Here is a 26,803-nt window from a genome sequence, read left to right on the forward strand (position 1 = left end):
TAGGTATGGTGTAAGGATAGAACCCTGACGCACACCTTTCCTGACTTTAAACCAATCAGCATCCCCTTGTTCTGTCCGAACAACTGCCTCTTGATCTGTGTAAAGGTTCTTCATGAGCACGATTAAGTGTTCTGGAATTCCCATTCATCGCAGTGGTATCTATAGTTTGTTATGATCCACACAGTCAAATGCCTTTGCATAGTCAATAAAACACAGGTAAACATCTTCTGGTATTCCCTGCTTTGAGCCAGGATCCATCAAACATCAGCAATGATATCCCTGGTTCCACATCCTCTTCTGAAACCAGCCTGAATTTCTGGCAGTTCCCTGTCGATATACTGCTCCAGCCGTTTTTGAATGATCTTCGGCAAAATTTTGCTTGCGTGTGATATTAATGGTATTGTTCTATAATTTCCACATTCGGTTGGATCACCTTTCTTGGGAATAGGCATAAATACAGATCTCTTCCAGTCTGTTGGCCAGGAAGCTGTCTTCCATATTTCTTGGCATAGATGAGTGAGCACCTCCAGCGCTGCACCTGTTTGTTGAAACATCTCAATTGACATTCCATCAATTCTGGGAGCCTTGTTTTTTTGCCAATGCCTTCAGAGCAGCTTGGACTTCTTCCTTCAGTACCATCGGTTCCTGATCATATGCCACGTCTTGAAATGGTTGAATATCGACTAGTTCTTTTTGGTATAATGACTCTGTCTTCTTTCGATGCTTCCTGCGTCGTTTAATATTTTCTCCTTGGAATCCTTCACTATTGCAACTCGAGGCTTGAATTTTTTCTCCAGTTCTTTCAACTTGAGAAACCCCGGGTGTGTTCTTCCCTTTTGGTTTTCCATCTCCAGCTCTTTGCACGTGTCGTTATAATACTTTACTTTGTCTTCTCGAGAGACCCTTTGAAATCTTCTGTTCAGTTCTTTTACTTCATCAATTCTTCCTTTTGCTTTAGCTGCTTGACACTCAAGAGCAAGTTTCAGAGCCTCCTCTGACATCCATCTTGGTCTTTTCCTTCTTTCCTATCTTTTCAGTGACCTCTTGCTTTCCTCATGGATAATGTCCTTGATGTCATTCCACAACTCGTCTGGTCTGTGGTCACTAGTGTTCAATGCATCAAATCTATTCTTCAGATGGTCTCTAAATTCAGGTGGGATATACTCAAGGTCATATTTGGGATCTCGTGGGCTTGCTCTGATTTTCCTCAGTTTCAGCTTGAACTTGCATATGAGTAATTAATGGTCTGTTCCACAGTCAGCCCCTGGCCTTGTTCTGACTGATGATATTGAGCTTTTCCATCGTCTCTTTCCATCATCTCTTTCCACAGATGTGGTCAATTTGATTTCTGTGTGTTCCATCTGGCGAGGTCCAGGTGTATAGTTGCCGTTTATGTTGGTGAAAGAAGGTATTGCAAAATTGGTTTTGCAAAATTCTATCATTCAATCTCTGGCATTGTTTCTATCACCAAGGCCATATTTTCCAACTACTGATCCTTCTTCTTTGTTTCTAACTTTCGCATTCCAATCTCCAGAAATTATCAATGCATCTTGATTGCATGTTCGATCAATTTCAGACTGCAGCAGCTGATAAAAATCTTCTGTTTCTTCATCTTTGGCCCTAGTGGTTGGTGCATAAATTTGAATAATGGTCGTATTAACTGGTCTTCCCCGTAGGATTTTCAAGGCTGTTATCTTTATGGAACCAGACTGCTACATCTTTCTCCTGCAGAGTGGCTGGTGGGTTCAAACACCTGACCTTTTGATTAGCAGTCAAGCACTTTAACCACTGCATCACCAGGGCTCTTTTGTCATTCTTAGTGAATACTTATTTATACCAAGAAAGAAAAAGTACATTCCCTCCTCTCACAGAGCTCAAAACTTGATCCCCATAAAATAACCAGAATATACAAGATAATGCAGCATAAACTTCACATCCCATTGCTGGGTTAATCAGTGTAGTGTACATATGTTATACACATGGCCTTATCTAGTATGGATGAGACCTGAGGCTTGGTAAATGTCACTTCTCAAACTCTCACTGACAACTGCAGTGATTTTATCAACAGCCATTGGTATATTAAAAATAGGGACAGATTACCTAATAATCAACGTACACATGGCCTTAATTGTGCTTATTTACTAATCTGTGGGACACAATTTCACCACTGAAAACCAGGTGAAGTTGTGTCCTATAGATGAGTAAATAAACACAATTAAGCGCATGCATACCTTGCTTACTGTAAACTGGTACATGCCTGTGCTTACTGGTTAATCTGCTCCTGATTAAAAATATATACTCACCAGGACAAAGTGTTCTATATATTAAAGAAAATTGTCACATTTATGCTCCCGTAATTCAAATTTAGAAAAAAAAGAAGCTTCAAGAATATTCATTACTAAAAATTCCTTAACTGTACTAAGAGCATTCATGTCAAATTTCTATAATTAATTCTGTGACTTTACTGTGAAGATACATAAATCTAACTTTTAATTTAAATGAACTAAATAGATTTGCTCTGATCACCTAGCAACAGTCTATGGTCTATTTAAAAAGTGACACTTCATTTTTTTTCTAATAAAAAGATTTTTAGATGTATTTTTCTGAATCTTGAGTAGTTATGGTCAGTGGTGCGATAGAAAGGAAATAATGGAATCTGGTTTCTATAATTCTTGTCCTGCCTCTAACTAGCTAGGTGAACATAATTTAAATGCCTTTGCCTCTGCTTCTTTATCTGTACAGAGAGAAGCCATTGCTGGGGTCTTTTCCAACTGAAATTCTCAGAAATGTAATCACTTGCCAGTTGCTATAGGTGATTCAACTTCCTAGAAATATTATCACCTAATTTGCTTAAATTCACTGCCTGTTAATTACATAAACATTATTTCAGTTCAGTTCAAGCTGCAAAGAAAGGAATGTTGAGTCTACATACTTTAACATTTAATTACCAAGCAAACATAACAGTTGGCAGCATTTAGGCTTAGAATAGGGGATGGGTATATTGAGCAGCCGAGGCATCCTGGTTGCACAATGGTTAAGCATTCAGCTGCTAACCACAAGGTTGTCAATTTGAACCCACTCAGTGGCTCTGCAGGAGAAGAAAACCTGGCAATTGCTTTTATATAGATTACAATCTAGGAAACCCATGAGACAGTTCTATGCTGTCACACCGGGTCACTTGAGTTGTAGTTGGCTTGAAGGTACCAACAATAACAACAACATATTGAGTAGCAGAAAGACTTGTCATGTTGTAATAACAAAGATATTCTTAGGACTTTTTTTTTTTTTTTTAAGAATATTGCCTCTGACTATATGTTTTAGAAACATTTTTCTGCTTAAAATCAAATAGGATAAAATAGACATTCATGACCTTTCATGATCAGCAGCTATTGAAATTCCAGCTTTATCTCAGAGACCTGATCTTATTTTGCCTCATTAATATAGCTATTATTTTCTTGATTTATCATTTTGTAATTGTCCTTGTTGTTATATTCAATTTCTCTGTGTCCTTTTGTTTTATGTGTGACTCTCTCATCAGCAGCATATAGCTATTTTTTTTTCCCAGTTGGACAGTCTTTTTCTTTTAATTAGTTAGATTAATGCATTTACTTTTATTAATTACTGATACATTTGGATGCCATCTTATTTTGTGCTTCCTATTGATAATGCTTTTTAAAATTATTTTATATGCCCTTTCCTGCATTCTTTTGGACTATCTTTGCTTTTTTTAATTCCATTTCTCTACTCGTTTGGGAGTTATAGTCTATATTTTCATTATTTAACAGTTATTCTTAGAATTTATGAATGCATACTGAACAAAGTCTAAAGATAATAATTATCTCTACTTTTCAGTAGTACAAATCAAAGACATTAGAAAAATTTAATTTCAATCACTCCCCTCCTTCCTTAAATGTTATTAATATACGTAGTATAATTCTATCTTCTTATTTACAAATAAAACATTATTATTTTTTTGTTTATGCACATGCTTACCAGTTTCCAGGTTCACTGTTCTTTTTTGTGTGTCAGACTTTTCTTCTGAAAGCATTTTCTTTTTTCTTGAAGTCCATATTTTAGAACAATTTGGCTCTACCCTCATTGTACAGTAAAATCACCCAGGGAACATTTAAACATCCCCAAATCCAGGCTCTACCACAAATCAACTACTAAGATTCTCAGGGCCAAGTTCTGCTTCTATTCATGAAGGAAAGTGCTATACGATTTGTCCTCCTGCAGTTAACAACCATAAAAACCAGGGAAATATAGGAAACAACTATTTTCAGCCATTGGGCAAGAGGCAGCACAGGACTGTATCTCTAACAGAAAGAAAATAGTCAAGGTAAGCTTTACGATTGCCCCATCCTTCTGCCTAGAGGTGGCTTCTAGACTGCAGCAGAAGTGGAGAAAACACAAACAGTGCCTAGTATCTCTCAGAGTTAAGGAGACAGAAAGTGGATTTACAGAAGGTGAGATAGAATTTGTGGGACAGAGCGCTAGAGAAGGGAACTGCATAGAGGGAGACCTGCGGAGGCTTACAGAATTTTTCCTTCAAATCTTTCTTTGAGTATCAACCTGTGCAAGGTTAAGGTAAAAATTTATAGAAGTAGGGAAATAAAAACTGGAAAGCAGTAGGCTGAACATTTCACAGAGTTCACCCAGGCCTGGAAATGTTTGTTTTCCCACCAGCCAAAATGGAAAGATTGTGTATAAGGGGCAGTGGGTAGAGTCCTCAGTACTACCTTAGTTGTGAAGGTAAATTAGCACTAGAATAAAGGCTGCTCTGGATATTTCCTCACAAAGTTCAAAAGTGAATCTTAAAAAGGATCCTAAGTAACTTAATTGCATACTAGAAAGTTTGGTAGCTGGGCACCATCTAGTTGTACTGGACTCAGTCTGGTGGAGGCCATGGTAGGTGTGGTCCATTAGTCCTTTGGACTAATCTTTCCCTCGTATCTTTAGTTTTCATCATTCTTTCTTGTTCCCAAAGGGATGAAACCAATTTTCCTGTATTCTTTAAAGGAATACAGGAAAATTCAGGATTCAACAATATAAAATTTACAGTATCTGCATCCAATCCAAAATTACCAGACATTCAAACAGGCAGAAAAATATAACCTATGATGTGGAAAAAAAAAAAAAATTCTATCAGTAAAAAGAGATAAAAAATTTATAAAGATAATGGAATTGCTAGCCAAGAACTTTAAAACAACTATTATAAACATGTCCAAGAATGTAAGGGAAGTAATGACTTCCATGAAAACACATAATTTTGAAGTACGAATGTACTGGTAGAGCAAGTTTAACCAAATTAAACAGAGGGAAGAAAATAGTGATAAAATAAAATAAAATAGATAGTGGCAAGCAAAAGAAACAATGAATGAGATCAAAGATCTAAAAGAAAGCAATAAAATTGATAAACCTCAAGCTAGACTAATCAAGAAAAAATAAAACAAAGCAGAAAAAGCAAATTCGTCTATCAGGAATGAAAGCAGGAATGTCATTACAGACCCTGGATATTAGAAAGATAATAAGAATTTATTATAAAGAACTTTTTGTCAATAAATTTGATAGTAAAAATGAAACAAACCGATTACTCGGAGGACAGAAACTACCAAAGCTCTCTAAAGAAGTAATATATAATCTAAATAGAACTATTTCTATTAAATAAATTATATTCATACTATTAAAAAACCCTTCCTTGAAAGAAAACAGCCAGACTAGATTGCTTCACTGGTGACCTGTACCAAACATCAAGGAAGAAATAATACGAAGTCTGCACAAACTCTTTCAGGACATGGAAGATAAGAGAACACTTCCCAATTCATTTTATGAGGCCAATATTACCCTGGTAGCAAAACCAGACAAAGCAGAACCAAAAAAAAAAAAAAAAAAAAAAAAGAGGGGGATGGTGGGGGGAGTACAGACCAATATCTCTCATGAATATAGGCATAGACATCCGTAACAAAATAATAGCAAATCAAATTCATCATGACCAAGTTGAGTTTATCCCAAGAATGTAAATGTTTTTAAGATTAAAAAAATAAGTCAATGTCTTCACTATATTAAGTTGAAAAAGGGAAACTATGTAATCATTTTAGTACCCATTTGTGATAAAAATTCTCAGCAAAATTATGAATGTAAGGAACTTCCTCAATACGTTGAAAGTCATCTATGGAAAATATTCAGCTGGCATCATATTTATTAGTGAAAAACTGAATGCTTTACACCTAGCATCAGAGAACAGACAAGCATGTCCATTCTCACATCTACTATTTAATTGTTCCGTATGCCCTAGTTGTTGCAATAAGGAAGGAAACATATAGATTGAAAAAAAAACAAAAAAAAAATGATGTAAAACTGTGTTTATTGCAGAAATTCATGATTATGTGTGCAGAAAATTTTGAGGAATCTATTAAAAATCTACTGGAACTAATGAGTGAGTTCAAGTTACAGGGCCAATATACAAAAATCAATCGTATTCTTATGTAGTACCAATGAAAAATTCAAAGTTAAGAAATAACTGAAAAAAAACTAAAACATTATATAGTTACAAATTATTTTTAAAAATATGTGCAAGACTTTTATGCTATAAATTACAAAAATATGTCTGAGACAAATTTTAAAAGATCTTTAAAAATAGAGATATATAGCATGTTCATTATTCAGAAAACCCAATTTTGTTCAAATGTCAAGTTTCCCCAAACTGATCTATAGGTTCAGTGCAATCTCAAGTTCCCAGCAGACTTCTCTGTGTAAAAATGGACAGGCAGTTGTAAAATTTTTTTGGAAATGCGTAGGGCCTAGAATAGCCAAAACAGTTTTGGAAAAAAGCAGAACAAAAACAGAGGACCCACTCTACCAGATTTCAAGACTTAGAAAACCACAATAGTCAAGATACTGTCATTTTGGCATAAATACAAAATAAAATCCAGAAATAGATTCCCCCATACATGGTAAACTGACGCTTGACAAAGGTGCCAAGGTAATTCAATGAAGAAAGAATAGTGTCTCCAAAAAATAGTGCTGGAAAAATTGGATATCAATATGCAAAAAAATGAAATTTGACCCTTACCTAACATCATCTATAAAACTTATCCCAAAATACCTAAAACTATAAAACTGGAAGAAATAAACATAGGAAAAAATATTTTTTGACCTTGATTAGACGAAAATTTCTTATGTAAAAAACACGTACCATAAAATAAAAAATAAACTGAACTTCACCAAAATTAGAAATATTACTTTTTCTTTTTTACTGAACTTTAGATGAAGGTTTACAGAACAAACTACTTTCTCATCGAACAGGTAGTACACACATTGTTTGTATGACATTGGTTAACAACCCCACGACAGGTCAACACTCTCCCTTCTCAACCCGGGGTTCCCTATTACCAGCTTTCCTGTTCCCTCCTACGTTCCAGTCCCTGCTCCAGGGCTGATAAGCCCCTTTAGTCTTGTTTTGTTCCATGGGTCTGTTCAATCTTTGGCTGAAGGGTGAAACTCAGGAGTGACCGCATTACTGAGCTGAAAGAGTGTCCTGGGGCCATACTCTCAAGGTTTCTTCAGTCTCTGTCAGGCCAGCAAATCTGGTCTTTCTTTTTGAGTTAGAATTTCGTTCTACATTTATCTCCAGCTCTGTCCGGGACCCTGTATTGTGATCCCTGTCAAAGCAGGCAGTGTTGGTAGCCGGGCACCATCTAGTTGTACTGGACTCAGTCTGGTGGAGGCCATGGTAGGTGTGGTCCGTTAGTCCTTTGGACTAATCTTTCCCTTGTATCTTTAGTTTTCATCATTCTTTCTTGTTCCCAAAGGGATGAGACCAATGGAGTATCCTAGATGGCCGATCACAGCTTTTTTAAGACCCCAGACACTACTCAGCAAAGTTGAATGTAGAACATTTTCTTTATAAACTCTGTTATGCCAATAGAGCTAGATGTTCCCTGAGAACATGGGCCCCACAGCCCTCAGCCCAGCAATTCAGTCCCTCAGAGAGTTTGGATGTGTCAATGGAGCTACCATGGCCTTGCCTTGCACAGGTTATGCTGACTTCCTCAGTATTGTCTACTGTCTTACCCTTCACCAAAGTTACCGCTTATCTGTTGTCAATTGATTGTTTTTCCATCCACACCCCTCCACTCCATCGTAACCATCAAAGATGTTTTTTTTTGTATGTAAACTTTTTCATGAGTTTTTACAGTAGTGGTCTCATACAATATTTGTCCTTTTGTGATTGACTTATTTCATTCAACATAATGTTCTCCAGATGCATCCATGTTATGAGATGCTTCACAAATTCATTACTGTTCTTTAGCATTCCATAATACTCCACTGTGTGTACGGACCACAGTTTGTTTATCTATTCATCTGTTGATGGGCATCTAGGTTGTTTCTGTCTTTTTGCTATTGTGAACAACGAACATGGGTGTACATATTATCCCTGTGATGACTCTTATTTCTCTAGGATATATATATTCCTAGGAGTGGGATTGCTGGATCATATGGTATTTCTATTTCTAGCTTTCTAAGGAAGCACCATATCGTTTTCCAAAATGGTTGTGTCATTTTGCATTCTCACCAGCAGTGCATAAGCATTCTGATCTCCCCACAGCCTCTCCAACATTTGCTATTTTCTGTTTTATTGATTTGTGCCAATAATGTTGGCGTGAGATGGTATCTCATTGTGGTTTTGATTTGCATTTCTCTAATGGCTAGAGATCATGAGCATTTCCTCATGTGTCTGTTAGCCGCTTGAATGTCTTCTTTGGTGAAGTATCTGTTTATTTCCTTTGCCCATTTTTTAATAGGATTATTTGTTTTTTTGTTGTAGAGGTGCTGGATTTTCTTGTAGCTTTTAGAGATTAGACCTTTGTCTGATTTGTAATAGCCAGAAATTTTTTCCCAGTCTGTAGGTTCTCCTTTTACTCTTTTGGTGAAATCCTTTGATGAGTATAAGTGTTTAATTTTTAGAAGATTACAGTTATCTAGCTTATCCTCTAGGGCTTGTGTGTTGTCGGTTATGATTTGTATCCTGTTAATGCTGTGTATTAGGGCCTCTAGTGTTGATTCTATTTTTTCTTCTATGAATTTCATAGTTTTTGGCTTTATATTTAGGTCTTTGATCCATTTCGAGTTAGTTTTTGTATATGGTGTGAGGCAAGTGTCCTGTTTCATTTTTTTGCAGGTGGACATCCAGTTTTGCCAGCACCATTTGTTACAAAGACTGTCTTTCCCCCATCTGATGGACTCTGGGCCCTTGTTGAAGATCAGGTGACACACAGGTGGATGGATTTACAACTGGGTTCTCAATTTTGTTCCATTGGTCAATGTATCTGTCACTGTACCAGTACCAGGCTGTTTTGGCTACTGTAGCTGTATAGTAGGTTCTGAGGTCAGGTGGCACGAGTTCTCCTACTTTATTCTTCTTCTTCAATAGTGCTTTACTTGTCCGGGGCTTGTTCCATTTCTATATAAAGTTAATAAGTTTTTCCATCTCTTTAAAGAACGTTGTTGGTATTTGGATCGGTATTGCATTCATTGTATTTATAAATCGCTTTGGGTAGAATTGCCATTTTCACAGTGTTGAGCCTACCTATCCATGAACATGATGTTTTTCCATTTATGTAGAACTCTTGGTTTCTTGCAATAGTGTTTTGTAGTTAGATTTATTCCCAAGTATATTATTTTTTTAGGGGCTATTTTAAACGGTATTGTTTTCCTGATTTCCTTTTCATCATTCTTTTTTATTGATGTATAAGAATCCAACTGATTTTTGCATGTTTATCTTGTATCCTGCTACTCTGCTGAATCTTTCTATTAGTTCCAGTAGTTTTCTCATGGACTGTCTTGGATTTTCTAACTATAATATCATATAATTCACAATTAGGGACAGTTTAGCTTCTTCATTACTGCCTTAGTTATCTAGCACAGCTAGAAAAGAAATACCACAAGTGGATGGGTTTAACAAAGAGAAGTTTTTCTCACAGTAAAGTAGGCTAAAAGTACAAATTCAGGGCATCAGCTCCAGAGGAAGGCTTTCTTTCTCTGTCAGTTCTGAAGGAAGGTCCTTGTCCTCAATCTTCCCCTGGTCAAGGATCTTCTCAGGCGCATGAGCCCTGAGTCCAAAGGACACGCTCTGCTTCTGGAAGTGCTGTCTTGGTGGTACAAAGTCCCCCTGTCTCTCTGCTTGCTTCTACCTTTTACATCTCAAGAGATTGCCTTAAGACACAATCTAATCCTGTAGGTTGAGCCCTGCTTCATTAACACAACTGCTGCCCATCTTCCCTCATTAACATCATTGAGGCAGGATTTACAACATATAGGAAAATCACACAATACCGGGAATCATGGCCCAGACCAATTAATAAACACATTTTTGGGGGGACATAATTCTATCTACGACAATTACCAATTTGGATGCCCTTCATTTCTGTTCCTTGCCTTATTGCTCTAGCTAAGACTTCCAACACAATGTTAAATAGGAGTGGTGATAAACAGGATCCTTGTCTTGTTCCTGTTCTCAAGGGGAGTGTTTTCACCGTCTCTCTATCGAGAACGATGTCGGCGGTTGGTTTTACATAGATGCCCTTTATTATTTCCCATTGAGAGTTTTTATCAGGAATGGGTGTTGGACTTTGTTGAATGCCTTTTCTGTGTCAGTTAAGATGATCATATGATCCTTTTATTTATGTGGTTGATTATGTTGATTGATATTCTAATGTTGAACTATCCTTGCATACCTGGTATGAATCCTACTGGGTCATCGTGTATTATTTTTTTGATGTGATCCTGAATTCTGTTGGCTAGAATTTTTGCATCTGTATTCATGAGAGATATTGGTCTGTAATTTTCTTTTTTTGTGGTGTCTTTGCAGGGTTTTGGTATCAGGGTTATACTGGCTTCGTAGAATGAATTCAGAAGTATTGCTTCCTTTTCTATGCTCTGAAATAGTTTGAGTAGTACTGGTATAAGCTCTTCTCTGAATGTTTGGTAGAATTCTCCAAAGAAGCCACCTGGGCCAGGGCCTTTTTGTCTGGGAGTTTTTTTTTAATTACCTTTTCAATCTCTTTTCTGGGTCTGTTCAGATTTTCAGTGTCATTTTGTGTTAGTTTGGGTAGGTAGCATGTCCTAGAAATTTGTCCATTTCTTCTATGTTTTCCAGTTTGTTGGAGTTTTTCATAATACTCTGTTATGATCCTTTTTATTTCAATTGGGTCATTGTAATGTCCTCCATTTCATTTCTTATTTGAGTTATTTGCATTCTCTCCTGTTTTTCTTTTGTCAGTGTGGCCAATGGTTTGTCGATTTTGTTGATCTTTTCCAAGAACTGACTTTTGGTTTTGTTGATTCTTTCTATTGTTTTTCTATTCTCTATTTCATTTATTTCTGGTCTGATCTTTATTATTTCCTTTCTTCTGGTGGCTGTGGGCTTCTTTTGCTGTTCTCCTTCTATTTGTTCAAGTTGTGTAACTAATGTTTTGATTTTGTCCCTTTCTTCTTTTTTAATGTGTACATCTAGTGCTATAAATTGACCTCTGAGGACTGCCCTTGCTGTGTCCCAAGGGTTTGGTGTGATGTATTTTCATTCTCATTTGATTCTAGGAACTTTTCGATTCCATCTTTGATTTCTTCTATTACCCGGTGGTTTTTAAGCAGAGTATTATTCAGTTTCCATGTAATCGATTTTTTTTCCTTACTCTTCCTGTTGTTAATTTCTACTTTGATGGCATTGTGGTCAGAAAAGATACTTTGTATAATCTCAGTGTTTTGGATTTTGTTGAGGGTTGCTCTGTGGCATAAGATGTGGTCTATTCTGGAGAACGTTCCATGTGCGTTGGAAAAGAATGTGTACTTTGCAGCTGTTAGGTGGAGTGTTCTATATATGTCTATGTGATCAAGTTGACTGATTGTGCTCTTAGGTCTTCTGTATCTTTGGTGAGTTTCTTTCTAGATGTTCTATCCTTTACTAAGAGTGGTGTGTTGAAGTCTACTATTATTGTGGAATTGTCGATTTCTGTTTTCAGTGCTGTTAGAGTTTGTTTATGTATTTTGGAGGCCTGTCATTGGGTGCGTCGATGTTTATTATGGTTAAGTCTTCATAATGGATCATCCCTTTAATCATTGTATATTGTCCTTCTTTGCCTTTTATGGTGGATTTTGTTTTAAAGTCTATCTTATCTGAGATTAGTATTGCCACTCCAGCTCTTTTTTTGGTAGTTATTTGCTTGATATATTTTTTTTTCCTTCCTTTGATTTTTAATAAACTTATGTCTTTGTTTCTAAGGTGTGTCTCATGTAGACAGCATATTAATGGGTCCTGTTTTTTAGTCCATTTTGATACTTTGTGCCTCCTTTTGGGTACATTTAGGCCATTTACATTTAGCGTAATTATTGATAGGTGCTTTTATTTTGTAGTTTTTTTTTTTTTGTGTGTGTGTGTGTGGTGCTAACATGTTCTTCATTCCTCTTACTCTTCTGTGCTGAGTTCCTTTTGTTTGTGGATTTCTTTTGTTTTTGTAGATTTTGTTTTTATTGAGACTTTGTGTTTTTCTTCTTCATTTTGATGAGTAGGCTTGTTAACTTTCTTTGTGGTTACCTTGCAATTTACCCCTGTCTTCCTAAGTTTGAACCAGTCTATTATTACTTGGTATTGCCTTGCCTTCCTCTCCATCAGAAAGTTTTATACATGTACCATTTATTCCTTCTTTTATTGGTTTGATGTTGTTGTCAAATTAACCTCTCTGGTTCCCTGTTGCAATTCTTATGGTTTTGGATAGTCCTCGAGAGTTCATTTCCTAGGTTGGTATCTGGCTGGTACAATCTTGTGTCTTAGATTCAGGCTGTGGTCTGGTGTTGTTTGTTCTCAGATCAAAGGACTCCTCTTAATAATTTTTGTAAGTTTGGTTTGGTTTTTACATATTCCCTTAATTTCTGTTTATCTGGAAATGTCCTAATTTCACCGTCATATTTTAATGAAAGTTTTGCAGGATATATTATTCTTGGTTGGCAATTTTTTTCTTTCAAGGTTTTATATATGTCATACCATTGTCTTCTTGCTTTCATGGTTTCTGCCAAATAATCACGGTTTAGTCTTGTTGTTTCTCCTCTGTATGTGACTTTTTGTTTTTCTCGAGCCGCTCACAGGATTTTTTCTTTGTCTTTGGTTTTTTTTTTGGTTTTAGCGAGTGTGATTATGATATGCCTTGGTGTTTTTCTTTTGGGTCTCATCCTATATGGGGTTCATTGAGCTTCTTGGAAGGTCACCATTTCATCATTCATGATATATGGGAAGTTTTCTGTCATCTATTCTCAATGATCCTTTCCGTGTTTTCCGTTTTCTCTCCCTGTTCTGCAACTCTGATCACTCACAAATTTTTGCTTTTGATTGTATCACACATAATTCTCAGGGTTTCTTTATTTTTCTTCATTCTTTTTTCTGATTTCACTGATTCTGTCTTCCATCATTTCAGACCTGCTCCTCAGCCCTTCTATGACACTGTCCATTTCTGAAATCTTGTTGTTTATCTTTTGGATTTCTAATTGTTGTTTTTGTATGATTTCTGGTTGTGAATTTGTTTTGGCATTTTGTTCCTGTATTACTTTCCTGAATTGTTCCTTTTTTTGTCTGTATTTTCTGTAAATTTGTCTATTTTTTCCTCATTTTTTATCTGCCTTTTGCTTTAACTTTTGGATTGCTCTGAATATTAGAGATTTGAATTCTCTGTCAAGTAGTTCTAGTGCCTTTTTGTCTACTGGAAAGTCATCTGGTGTTTTATTTTGGATGCCTACTGGAACCATTGTGTCCTGTTTTCTTATGTGTTTTGATATTGTCTGCTGTCTTCAGGACATTCCGTTTTTATTTTCTTCATTTTTTGATTATAGATTTCTTTGTTTCATCCTGCTTTTTTGTTTTATTTGGTTATGTTTAAGCAGGCAGGCTGTACATTCTTTGTTGTTTGTCTGTAGTAATGATACTTTTCAATTCCTTGTCCAATGAGCAGGGCCAGTCATTCAGCTATGATGCAGCAGGGCAGGTCCAGCATGTGCTCTGTCTCCTGCTGGGAACTTCATCAAGCTGCTTTCCCCTACTTCCTATCCACCAATCTCTGACATTGGCGGGGTGAATCCAGGCGGCATGGATGCTGCACTTCCCAGCTGGCCAAGCCACCACAGCCAGCCAGGAAGCTTGGAGGTAGAACAGCAGGGAGAGGACGGAGGTGGGAGAGCATGTATTGCTGGTGACTGGGTGCTCTGTCTCCTCCTGGGAGTTCCACAAAGCTGCTTTCCCATGCTCCCTGTCTTCTGGTCCCCAATAGGAATCTAAAATGGCAGATTCATGCTGTATTAGCTGATGGGGCTGTCCGCACTTCTCTCTCCTCGCTCTCTGTCCTCTGTCAGTTTCCTATTCCATTTGGTGCCTGGCTGAGTTCTCTCTCTCTCTTCATTTGACACTCCAGGTTCCAGGAATGATATTTAATTCTGTTTTACTTAATTTTTGAGGCCTTTGCTGTGGAGGGACAGTGTGGTACTTCTGTCTATGGCACCATGTTAGCCAGAAGTTACTAGAAATATTTTTTTCTTTGGGAAAAAAAAAAAAAACAAAACACTGTCAGGAAAATTTAAAAATATATGCCACAAATTAGGAAAAAAAATTGCAAAAATATATATCTGATAAAAAATTTGTGTCCAGATTATACAAAAACTCTTTTTTTTTTTCTTATAACTCAATAAAAAATAAGACAGGGCACTAAATTTAATTTTTTAATTGACTAGACACTCACCAAAGAAGATATGCAAATGGTAAATAAGTATGTGAAAAGATGCTCAACATCATTAGTCATTACAGAAATACAAATTAAGTTAAAACTTGTGCTTATTGCTAAAATTGCTAAAATTGAGAAGGAATGACATATTAAGTATTGGTGAGATGTGAAGCAACTGGAACTTTTAAACATTACTGATACAGCTGCTTTGCAAAACGTTTTGACAGTTTAAAGTTAAACGTTCACTTATTATTTGACTCAGCCATTTCATTCCTAGGTATTTACTCAAGAGAAATATAAATATGTTTCAATACAGATACAGATGCTTATACTCAAATGTTCATAGGGCTTTATTCGTAATTGCCTAAACTAGAAACAATCCAAGTGACCATCAACTATTGATGAATAGACAAATTTTGGTACACCCATATAATAACATCTATTCCCCAAAAAAGGAACAAACTATTGATACATGGTAAAACATGGATGAATCTCAAAAGGATTAGGCTGAGTTAAAAAAGCCAGAAATAGAAGAATGCATACTGTATGCATTCATTTATATAACATTCTAGAAAAGGCAAACTATAGTGACAGGTTGCCTGAGGCCAAGAATGGGGGTCAGGCGAGCTGGATTGCCTGCTGTGGGACGTGAAGAAAATTTGGGGAATGATTACAGTGTTTTGTATCATGATTGAGATAGTGATCACATGATTGTATAAATTTCCAAACACACTGAATTGTACACTTAAAATTACTGAATTGTATTTCATATAAATTATACCTAAACTAGGGAAGTCTGCTGTCAATTTAATTGTTATTTCTTTGAAGGCAATATACCTGTTTTTCCTGTGGCAGCTTTTCAAATGTGTGTGCGTGCGTGCCCAACCCAAAACCTGACACCCTCAAGTCGATTCTGATTCATAGAAACCCTATAGGACAGAGTAGAACTGCCCCATAGGGTTTCCAAGGAGAAACTAGTGGATTCCAACTGCTGACCTTTTGGTTAGCAGCCATAGCTCTTAATCACTGCACCGCCAGGGCTCCTGTGTATATTTAGTGTTCTGCAATTTCAGTACAATGTATCAGGTTGTGATTTCTTTCTATCTCTCATGTTTGTAATTTATCTTGAGCCTAGAATCTATGAATTCATGCTTCATCAGTTCTGGTAAATTCTCAACTGCTATCTTTTCAAATATTGACTCTGCCTTGTTTCTTTTTTTCTCTGTCTTTAGGATTCTCATTAGAATTATGCTACATATTCCAATAATGTTCTTTATGTTTCTTTAACATCTCTCACACTTTACATTTCTTTACTTGTGTGTGCTGAATTCTAAGTAATTTCTATAGATACATATTTCAGTTCATTAGTTCTTTCTTAAGCTGGTACTGATCTGCTTTTAGTCCATCTATTTTTAGTTATATATTTTGATTTTGAGAAGTTGTATTTTGTTCTTTATTAGATACCTGTCTTTTAAAAAGAGGATAGTGTTACTTATTCATGTTTTTTATTCCATTTTTCATCTTTAAAAACTTTAAATATCCATAGTTTATACTTTGTGTTTGATCAGTCTTGTAGTTGAAGTTCATGGGGGTCTTAATTGTGCTGTTCATTGTTGGTGCTGACTACTGATGGTGGCTTATTTCTTCACAAGCTCTGTTAGATTGCACTGGAAGTTCCTGATGGCTGGGATTCGCCTGTTTGTTGTTGTTAGTTGCCATGAGTGGGCTCCAACTCTTGGTTACCTCATGTATGGAAGGAAACATTGCCTGGTCCTGTGTCACCCTCACAAACCTTGTTATGTTTGAGCTTATGATTGCAGCCCTTGTGTCAAAAACCTTGATTTGAGGGATTATCCCTGAAGAGAATTTTATTTGCTTCTTCCAGGTGCTTGGGGCCAATTAAATTCTTAACTTTTCCAGATCACACAAGTCGTGTGAATTCAACCCAATTCCACCTGAGGACAGTCTGTGGATTTTCAAGGGAGACTTATTTTTTCATTTTCCTGAGGTCCTTTTCATTTCCCTTTATTGATGGCAGATTGCTTATCCTAGTTAAATCTTTCAATGACAGTAAAAGAGGATTAGTTCCAACTTCTGATCTTGCAGGGTCCTAAGGCCTTGACTTCTGTTCCCTTTGTGAATTTAGGATGCAGGGAACAGTAACGATCCTCAGGATGGCTGCTAATTTGGACAATAAATAGAATAGATTGAAAAATAAAGAAATAAGAAAACCATCAGTTAATCATGAACTATAATTAACCTACGTTAAAAATGAAGGAGTCCTGGTGGTGCAGTGGTTAAGTGGTTGGCTGCTAACCAAAAAGTCACAGTTTGAACCCACCAGCCACTCAGTGATCTGTGTCAGAAAGATGTGGAAATCAACTTCCATAAAGGTTACAGGCTTGGAAACCCTATGGGGCCTTTCTACTCTGTTCTATAGAGTCACTGTGAGTCAGAATTGATTGACTCAAAGGCAACAGTTTTGGGTTTTACGGTTTTAAGTTAAAAACGTATGCGTGTGTGTTTGGGAAATATTTTAAATATGAATGTGTTCCCTTTTGTGCTATCAAGGGTTACATCCTCAATACTTTTATATTCAACTGATGACACTCAAAAGATTCACAGACTATAAAACATTGTTTTCAAGGTCAAATCAAATTGGAAACAATCATTGTTCATTCCATTTATAAGACCTGGGTAACTTGTCTCGGTGGCTTTTTGTAGAATAGTAGTTAGAATACTGTACAGAATTCATTTTTGACTGTCAAAAACCAGAATTACTTGCAAGCCATAGTTACATACAACCTTATAGGCTGATACCTTACTTAACTGTTAAATCACCTAAAAGATACCTTGTCTTTCTCTTATGTGAATTCAGGAGCACAGGCTATTTAGAATTCTTTCTCTAGAGAAATTCTATTAGGAGTATTATATTTCTTTTTCAGTCTTAAAAAGAATCAGCCAAATATTTTAACATCATATTTTTTAAAGCTACTTTGGCTAATTTTTTTAAAAAAGTTAGATTGAAACTTAGAATATGAACTTTGTATGAATTTTACCAGGGTTCAACTGCTCAGAGAGCTCTTTCACACCTGTATGGTCTCTAAGTAACCACTCTCTATTAGTAGAAAAAAAAAAAAAGTAGAGTCACATTCAAATATGCAGAGACTAGCAGGTGGAAACACAGATACATAGGTTATGTTTTTACCTGCTAGTCTCTGCATATTTGAATGTGCACAAACTAATAGTGTTTTCACATGTAAGTTTTAGAGCACCCCAGAAGAACATAAGGATAAAAGAGGAAAAAAAAAAAAAAAAGATTTATTGTAGCATTGAAAATAGTCTCTAGTCACGGCCCAATTGTGGAAAAGGAAATTATTGAAGCGTAGTTCAGGTAATTTTAAAAGACTGATGCTAATAGATAGCAGAGGCTGAACACATTCTGAATTATAAGACGAAAGAAAATAGTGGACAAAGGAAGACAACAGCAAAAATAACTACCACTTATTGGGTTCTTATTATGCAACATAAATATATTGAGTGCTTTAGTTAAAAACAATCTCAACCACAAGAGGAACACCCATTTATCAAGCGTTTAATATGTTCCAGTTTTATTTTTAGGACAGCTTGCGAGTTAGGCATTATTATTTGCCCAGTTTTATAAATGAAGAAACTGGAAGTGGGAGTTTTCATCAGTTTTCCCAAGTTCACATAATTTTGAAAGTGTTAAGTTTGATATAAAAGCCAAGATAGTCTGAGTTCAGAGACTGTAATCTAAGACAAGATCACCCTTGTATTTTCATCTAACTACTAATCTTCATGTCAAATTGATGAGGGTGTGTCCTAACCATCTCATTTTAAAGATATGCAAATAGAGTAGAAACTCTTAGTAACTTGCACAAGATTACTTATGAGTATTTTTTTTTTAATAAATAGTATCAAGATCTAAAACCAATTCTTTTTTCTTGTTTGCAGATGCTGTGCACTTTCTACTGTCTTATTCTGCCTTTGTAACAGTATTTTTCATTCTAGTTATTCAACCATTCATTATTCATTTAACAAATATTTGTTGAGCACTTTGTACAATGCATTCTTCTGGGCTCTGGGAATAGTCTAGGGAACAAAAAAAGGCAAATTTTCTGTTCTGGTAGACTCTACCTTCTAGTGGGATGAGAAAATGAGATAGGCATAAATAAATAAACCAGAAAATATAAGCCGAGTGTTAATAGGCACTATAAAGAAAAATAAAGCATTGTAAAATGCTACAAAAAGATGAGGAAAAGAAGGTGTATTTAGACTTTATAAGATGGTCAATGCAAGGAAATGTGGAACTGCCACTAGTGATTTTATGATATTGTCATTTTCTATCACAAGTATCTTGACTCCTTGGTTTATATGACATTGAAACTCAAACTAGGTTTTATATCATTTTGCTGGTTTCCTGAAGACTACTACCATTTCATTGGAGTGGTGATTTTATCCTAATTTTACTTTGTAATTCTGTGTAAATTATTTGAAGAAACAAAAATAAGTGGTTGTTTTCTTTCTATGTATTTACCCCAAATGCCCAATTTAATAAAGTGAATAAATGTTTGGGCTTATTTGGAGAGTGTGCCTTGCCAACAATTAAGTACAAGGATCTTCTCCCTGTAAGTAGCACTTACTGTGTGATATTAGTTCTTAGAGGCAATCTCATGATAAAAGCAGCAGTGATGTCAGGAACTAATTGGCTGATTTTAATTGAAGAACACTTATATTACAGAGCATATGATGGTTAAGATGTGTTCAACTTGTTTTTGCTTTTCTTTAAAAAGCTGAAAGCCTTCTTCCCAGTAGTAATTAAAAACAAACAGCACTCATTAACTTACTGTGGGCTTCTAATGGCCACAACGCTGCTTCCTTGCATGAATGATTTACAGATCGAAAACAAAGTAACTCAACACTGAAATTATCTTGAAATTAAAGACCATCCTAGATAATGAAGAGGTTCAATTTCTGTAGTACCAGATTATATGTAGTTTTTCTTTTTTATATATTCTTTTGCACGTATACAACTTGATAAGTACTAAAAAAATGATCTCATAAGATTTCCACCTCAAACAGCAATGTGCCAAATTTGGTTCTGGGATTAACTCTGTAGCCTTGGGGATGGTATTCATTCATTCATTCAGCCAACATTTATTAAGAAGTTTCTTTAGACTAGGCATTTCCTGAGTGCTTTGGGAAATAATAGAGGAAAAAAAAAATAGTCTCTGTCCCCAAAAGAATTCATTCTTATATCACTTGGAAAATCCTTTATTCCAGTTCTGTCTCTTTTATTTATTTGATTGTTTGTATCACAATTTATTTAACCAATCCCATGTTGTTGGATAGTTAGGTAACTTTTTTTTTTTAATAAAAAGCCTGTGTTGAACACCCTTGATTATAAATCTTTGTTCTCATTTCTGATTATTTCTTTGAAATGAATTCCTACAAGTAAAATGACAAAGTCAAAAGGTATAAACATTTTAGTCTCTGAATAATTTTTCCAAAAATAGGCAAAAATATTATATCGTTTTGTATTGTCACCAACTGTATGAGAGAGCCTTCCCTTACTCCATCTGCTTGCCAACATTCAGAATACACCAAATTTCCCTGACTGTGTATCATCACTGGTCTTTAAAAAGTCTTCAAAATTTTTAAACAATAAGAATTTCTCATTTTCAAGAATCGTTTATTGAAATCAACTAGTACTGATCAGAAATCTCCAGTTGAGTATGTGATTTGTATCCTTGCAAGAGATCATCCAGGCTATTTTCTTTCTTTCTTTTTTCTTTCTCATATATGCTGAGTTTAGAATATTAACAGATTATGAAAAGTGATGTCAGTTAGTTTGAGAAGTTCATTTGATTGAAAATGACTATTGCAGCAGGCCATGAGTAAATTGGAAAAGTTGAATATTGATGTAAAAGCAAATGCTAGAAAACAAATAGAACTCTATTTTATTTTGTTTAGGGCTATTAAATTTAATAGGTGGAACCAGTCCCTGGAGGAGAACATCATGGTTGGTAAAGTAGACGGTCAGAGAAAAAGAGGAAGACCCTGGATGAGATGGATTGACACAGTGGTTGCAACAATAGGCTCAAGCATAACAATGATTGTGAGAATGGTGCAGGGCTGGGTAGTGTTTCGTTCTGTTTTACTTAGGCTTGTTATGAATTGGAACCAACTCAATGGCACCTAACAACAGCAATTGGAATTTCATGAGTATGTCTATAGGATATTGTGAACTAAATTAAGTAGCAAATCATTATATTTGCTGATGGTACATTTTATTGAAGCACGAAATTCCTACCTGCAAAGGTATGAAAGGAAAGAATAATATCGTGGATAGGTTTACAGGGTGTTACTTAAGCATGAAGTTGTGGAGTAGTTTCATGGTTAAGCTATTATAATCTGTTGCATCTTTATGACAGTGTTTTTGCCTTTCTTGAGTTTGTATGCTTAGATCTTTTATCTCCTTTCTGTTCTTATCTCTGTTGTTATGCTGTTTGTTTATAGAACCATGGGTCACAAAAACCGATATGTCAAAGTTCCGCGGGGTCACATGTGGGTTGAAGGTGATCATCATGGACACAGTTTTGACAGTAATTCTTTTGGGCCGGTAAGTCATCTTGTCACTCATACAATTGTATTTCAGAAGTTGGCGCAAAACCATGCCAGGTAGGTTGTACACGTGATTCAGCTATGAATGTAGGGTAGAACAGTTTACAGTTGAAATTTTCCTTTTAAATACCATGAATAGATAATGTAAACTATCGAGGTGTGTGTGTGTGTGTGTATGCGTTGTGTTTCCTAGAAAAGAGCTTAGACCTTTAACAGTGTACCAAAAGATGCTTTCCATTGACTAGCTGGTTGCAATAGGAAGGTCTTTTTTCCCCACAGGAATGTTTTGTAGCTTATGTTGTAAAAGAATGTTTAATAGACTTTTTGTGTAAAGGATCTACAGGCATCAATTTTCTAAATTGGTAGTTAAAAATGCAAGTCTAATGGAAATTATAGTATTGGTAAATAATATTTTGTATTTAACTTATAGCATAAATACAGGCATTCCTTTTTCCATGCTTATGCACCATAAAATACGTGACTAAGGTGATATTTGTAAATTTTATTTCACTTTGAATGCACAGAGAATTTATCTATTTCTCAAGCCCTTCATTATAAAAAGTGAAATAATTATGAAGTGAAGAACCTTTTAATTAATGGAAACTGTGCCTGATAGCTTGTTACCGTAAGGTATTTGTTTAAAAGCTGGGATCTTCACTGATTATATTATCATAAAGCCAGAGATATATAAAGCTGTTATATACTTGTAACTTAATGCTGAGTACCTTCAGGTATGTTTATAATAAAATGATCCACCTAATGTTTGTCTAAAATTAAATGTTGATGGTCTCTATTGAAACAATTTCCTTTGCATGTTATGAGGAGCACTTTATAGCCACTAAAGGTGCAGACACTTTGATCCACCTTTGGCTAAAAATACAGGAATAGAGCTGAGGCCACGTAAGTGTTATGGATAGGCAGAAGAAAACTTTAGGAGGCTACTTCTACTTCTTATTTCTAGTTGTAATCATAATAAAAACTTGTAAGGACTTTTCTTGCCTTTGAGTGGTAATTGATACAAAAATACAATGTATTCTTTGTAGGGTACTGAAAATGAGACAAGTGGCTTGGAAATATTTTAGATCACTTAGAGTGTAGTAGAAGTGACTGTTACAAAGAAATTTTGTTAACAATTTCAAAGTGAAAATAAGGGACTTAATAGTATTTTATTTGCCTTCATCCATAAGATTAAGTCTATAAAATGTATCATGTTATTGCTCAAGCCCACATTGAAATGTTAGTTCGCTTTCGTTCAGGTTTTGATTGGTTAGGATAGTGATTCTGAAAAGAAGTGTTAGAAAATGTTGCCTTGCTGTGTGTGTTGCTGCGCAGTATGTGATAAATAATTAGTTACTAATAATAAAACACTGACATTTGAGATTGGTTTGGTTCTTCTTTATTATCAAATTAGAGTCAATGCAATGGTATTTATATAATTCATATTATTCTCACTCACTTATATCCCATATGGTCTCTCACTTGGGAGAGAAAATGGTAAGAGTTGGCAGGCAGGACAGTGGGAATTGCACATGGTCCTCAATGCGTCATCTCTGTAGTGCAGCTCTTTTTGGCTTCCTTTCCTGCTCTGTACTTAAAATGTATATTTTGAACTACTAAACCATGAGTGGAAACCCTGGTGGCGTAGTGGTTAAGTGCTATGGCTGCTAACAAAAAGGTCAGCGGTTCACATCCACCAGGCACTCCTTGGAATCTCTATGGGGCAGTTATACTCTCCTGTAGAGTTGGTATGAGTCAGAATCGACTGGACAGCAGTGGTTTGGTTTTTGGGTTTTGAACCATGAGTAATCCATGAAAGTACATCAGGTATGGAAGTATCTTCTGTCACTTACACTTTAAAAAAAAAAAAAAAAGTTGGATAAGATTGCATATAGGACAATCTTATTGTGTTTATTATAATAAGAAACTACAGCATGCAAAACAGTAACATAAATATATTGTGTACAGCTCTTTATAATGCCACTTGGTTTAAATCATGTTTTTAAGTGAAACCTATTTGATAATTATTGTCTGGATCAGAAATTTGAGTCAAAGTCAGAAACCTACTAGTGATTCTTTTCCTCCTTTATATATATATATATATATATATATAAACCTATTGCCGCTGAGTCGATTCTGACTCATAGTGACCGTACAGGACAGAGTAGAACTTCCCATAGGGTTTGCAAGGAGTGGCTGGTGGATTCGAACTGCCAACCTTTTGTTTAGCATCTGAGCTCTTAACCACTGCACCACCAGGGCTGCAATCTTCGTGACAGAACTCATCAATCATTTGACTTCTCTGGACGTAAATTTCCTCATGTATAAAGGGAAGGATTTCCTTCTTAAAATCTAAAGTAAATAATTGAAAAAACACGAAGATTTTTGTATAAATATATTTATCAAAATTGTAATGAGCATGCTCAGCATTCTAAAATACAAGTATAGTTAAATAAAGTATGGTTCATCCAGGTTATGAAATATTATGCAGTCATTAAAAACTGTATTTATGAAGACTTTTAATGAGATAGTATTCATAATATACACTTTTCAGTAAATATTTAAAAATGAAAAACTGTATATAAAGTATTATGTTGATTATCTTCAGTTTTTATGATTATGGTTGATTTTATATTTTTGTACTTCTCCATATTTTAAAGTTTTCAATGAGTTTTGATTTCATTTATAATTGGAAAAATATAATTATTTTTAAAAAATGGCATAAAGGTGATTGAAAGTAAATGCTTTCTAACTTTCCTTCTGGTTGTAAGTTCTATAAAAATGTTTTATGATGCTCTGGTTTAATGGAAAACATCACAGATTTGATTGAGTAGGGAATGTTTCAATTATGAATAATATCTCTATGAAATATCTCTATGCCAAACCTCTTGAATATATTATCATTGCATAATGATAGAAAATGTCTTATCTTCTGAAAATATATTCACTAACTTAGGATTTTAGCTTAAATTACCAGTGTTAGAAATATCTTTTGTAGTTTTTTTTTTTTTAACTATCACATTGTCTGGAAGTGTTGTACAGAGCTTGTTATTACTTGGTTTTACTGGGTTATATAAAAAAGACATCTAATGATTCTGATATGTAGGTGTCTTAGTCACCTAGTGCTGCTGTAACAGAAATACCACGAGTGGATGGCTTTAACAAAGAGAAATTTACTTTCTCACAGCCTAGCAAGCTGAAAGTCCAAATTCACTGTGCCAGCTCCAGGGGAAGGCTTTCTTTCTCTGTCGGCTCTGGAGAAAGGTCCTTGTCATCAATCTTCTTCTGGACTAGAAGCTTGTCTGGGCAGGAACCCCAGGTCCAAAGGGCATGCTCTGCTCTTGGCACTGCTTTCGTGGTGGTTTGAGGTACCCCCTGTGCTTGCTTCCCTTTACTTTTACCTCTTGTATGGTAAAAGGTGGTGCAGGCCACACCCCAGGGAAACTCTCTTTACATTGGATCAGGGATGTGACTTTAGTAAGGGTGTTACAATCCCACCCTAATCCTCTTTAACATAAAATTACACAAAATGGAGGACAACCACGCAATACTGGGAATCATGGCCTAACCAAGTTGTCACATATTTTGGGGGACACAGTTCAATCCATGACAGTAGGTTTATGATTGCTTAGAATATTTGCTAAGTACTTTGCTCAGTGAAAAAATTAGTGTCTTTCCCTTTACTACCCGTTTCCATGTAGACACATTAGTATATTTTCTATAGTATCCACCTTGTTGTGGTTTGTCAGCATCCAAAAGCAACTGATTCTAATAGATATTGATAAGTGTTCTTGCTTGAAAATGAAAGCATGTAAGAAGCAAATCTTATATTTGTAGTAGTACGTGTGAATTTTCAAATCATAATTAACTATTCCAGGTTAGCAGACACTGCTTCAGTTAAATAGGCATGCAACAGTTCTTGCTTCCATATATTAGAAATATGTTAGTATTTATATGTGAACTGTTATCATACCTGTTCATTCCTTTCAATGAAAATACAAATGTGCCTCTCTCGATGCCTCCATTTAGCTTGTACATTTTCTATCCTTGAAGTTTTTCCTATCACTTTTAGCTAGCTTTAAGGCATGAGCCACTGATATACTTTAACTATCCTTGGTAGTAATTTAACCTAAGGAATATATGTTATAATAGAAATTCTACTTATTTAGTACTTGAAATAAATACTTTAACTACACTGACCAAAGAACAGTAGGAGGCAAACTTTTGGCTTAAATATTCCAAGGCAAAGATAACTTTTCCAAGGTATATAAATATATTTGATTTTTAGGCTTGTGACCATAGTGTCACCTTGTGAACAATTTGTGTTTAGGGACCATGAAGTAGAACTGAACAATTTGGATGCAGAAACTATACATGATATACTGCCTCTAACTGAGAATAGCAACTGCAGGTTACACTAAATATTCTTTTTAGTTCCTAGGCATTTGGAAAAGAGATAATTCAATCCTTTGTTTCATTAATGACTAATTAAATAAAATATTGACCCCTTAGAGTATTTTCTTGAAGGAAGAATGTCTAACAAGATGATAGTTTTAGCAATAAATGAGTATTTGAAAAACTTATTAACAACGTGAGCTTATGGGTGGCAAGTGATGCTATATAGAAGAAAACATACAAAAATGAAAATAAAATTGCATAGAACTCTTTGAACTTCATGAAGTTTAAAAGATATTTACTTTTCTGGAAATAGTGAAAAAGTAAAGAAGAAGAGCAAATTTTATGTTTCCATATCATGCAATGGTTTCATTTATACCTTCAAGACATATTTTTGAGCATCTACTATTTGTCCAGCTTGATTTTGGCATATGTGTATTGATGGGTAGAATGGATCAGGAGAAGAAAGAATGTTGTTCACTAAGGGAGACTCTTAGGTTATGTAATATAGGTGGGGAATGGGTATTTTAAATCTAAGAATACCTGTTTTGAACTTTTTTTTTTTTTTACATTACACATTTTTGGTTAAAAAAAAAAACATATGATTGACTTGAGCAGCAAGAACAGGATTCTTGGAGATGCAGGAAAGATGAACGAGAGAGAACAGAAAGAGACTTTTGGTGTGTTTAAGACGACAGAACAAAAGGAGAAACTGGAATAGGGTTTTGGAAAAGGTTTAACAGATTTAAGGAGCCCTGGTGGCACAGTGGTTAAACGTGCTGGGCTGCTAACCAAAAGGTCAGTGATTTGAACCCACCAGCCTGTCCTTGGCAGTCTACTTCCATAAAGGTTACAGCCTTGGAAACACTATGGGACAGCTCTACCCTGTCCTATAGAGGCACTTGAAGTCAGAATTGACTCAACGGGCAACTGGTTAACAGATTTAGAGATAGAATGGTAAAGATTCAAGCTGTGGATAGGATGGGGTACACTGAACCTGTGAGCCC

The 26,803-nt window shown here is 35.5% G+C and overlaps 1 protein-coding gene across 15 annotated transcripts in view; it reads left to right on the plus strand.

Annotated features, from left to right (window-relative positions):
• The window catches only part of IMMP2L (inner mitochondrial membrane peptidase subunit 2), a 1,024,913-nt gene that overhangs the window by 794,067 nt on the left and 204,043 nt on the right, over positions 1-26,803 (plus strand). For 13 of the 15 annotated variants that reach the window (XM_064289809.1, XM_064289806.1, XM_064289807.1 and 10 more), the window contains one exon: positions 21,300-21,402. In XM_064289809.1, the coding sequence (XP_064145879.1) occupies positions 21,300-21,402 (103 nt within the window). Of the gene's footprint in view, positions 1-9,181; positions 18,099-21,299; positions 21,403-26,803 lie in introns of those variants that run through there. The other 2 variants (XM_064289816.1, XM_064289814.1) reach the window with 1 other exon arrangement.

The sequence above is a fragment of the Loxodonta africana genome, chromosome 8 (assembly GCF_030014295.1).
Source record: "Loxodonta africana isolate mLoxAfr1 chromosome 8, mLoxAfr1.hap2, whole genome shotgun sequence".
Lineage (NCBI taxonomy): Eukaryota > Metazoa > Chordata > Mammalia > Proboscidea > Elephantidae > Loxodonta > Loxodonta africana.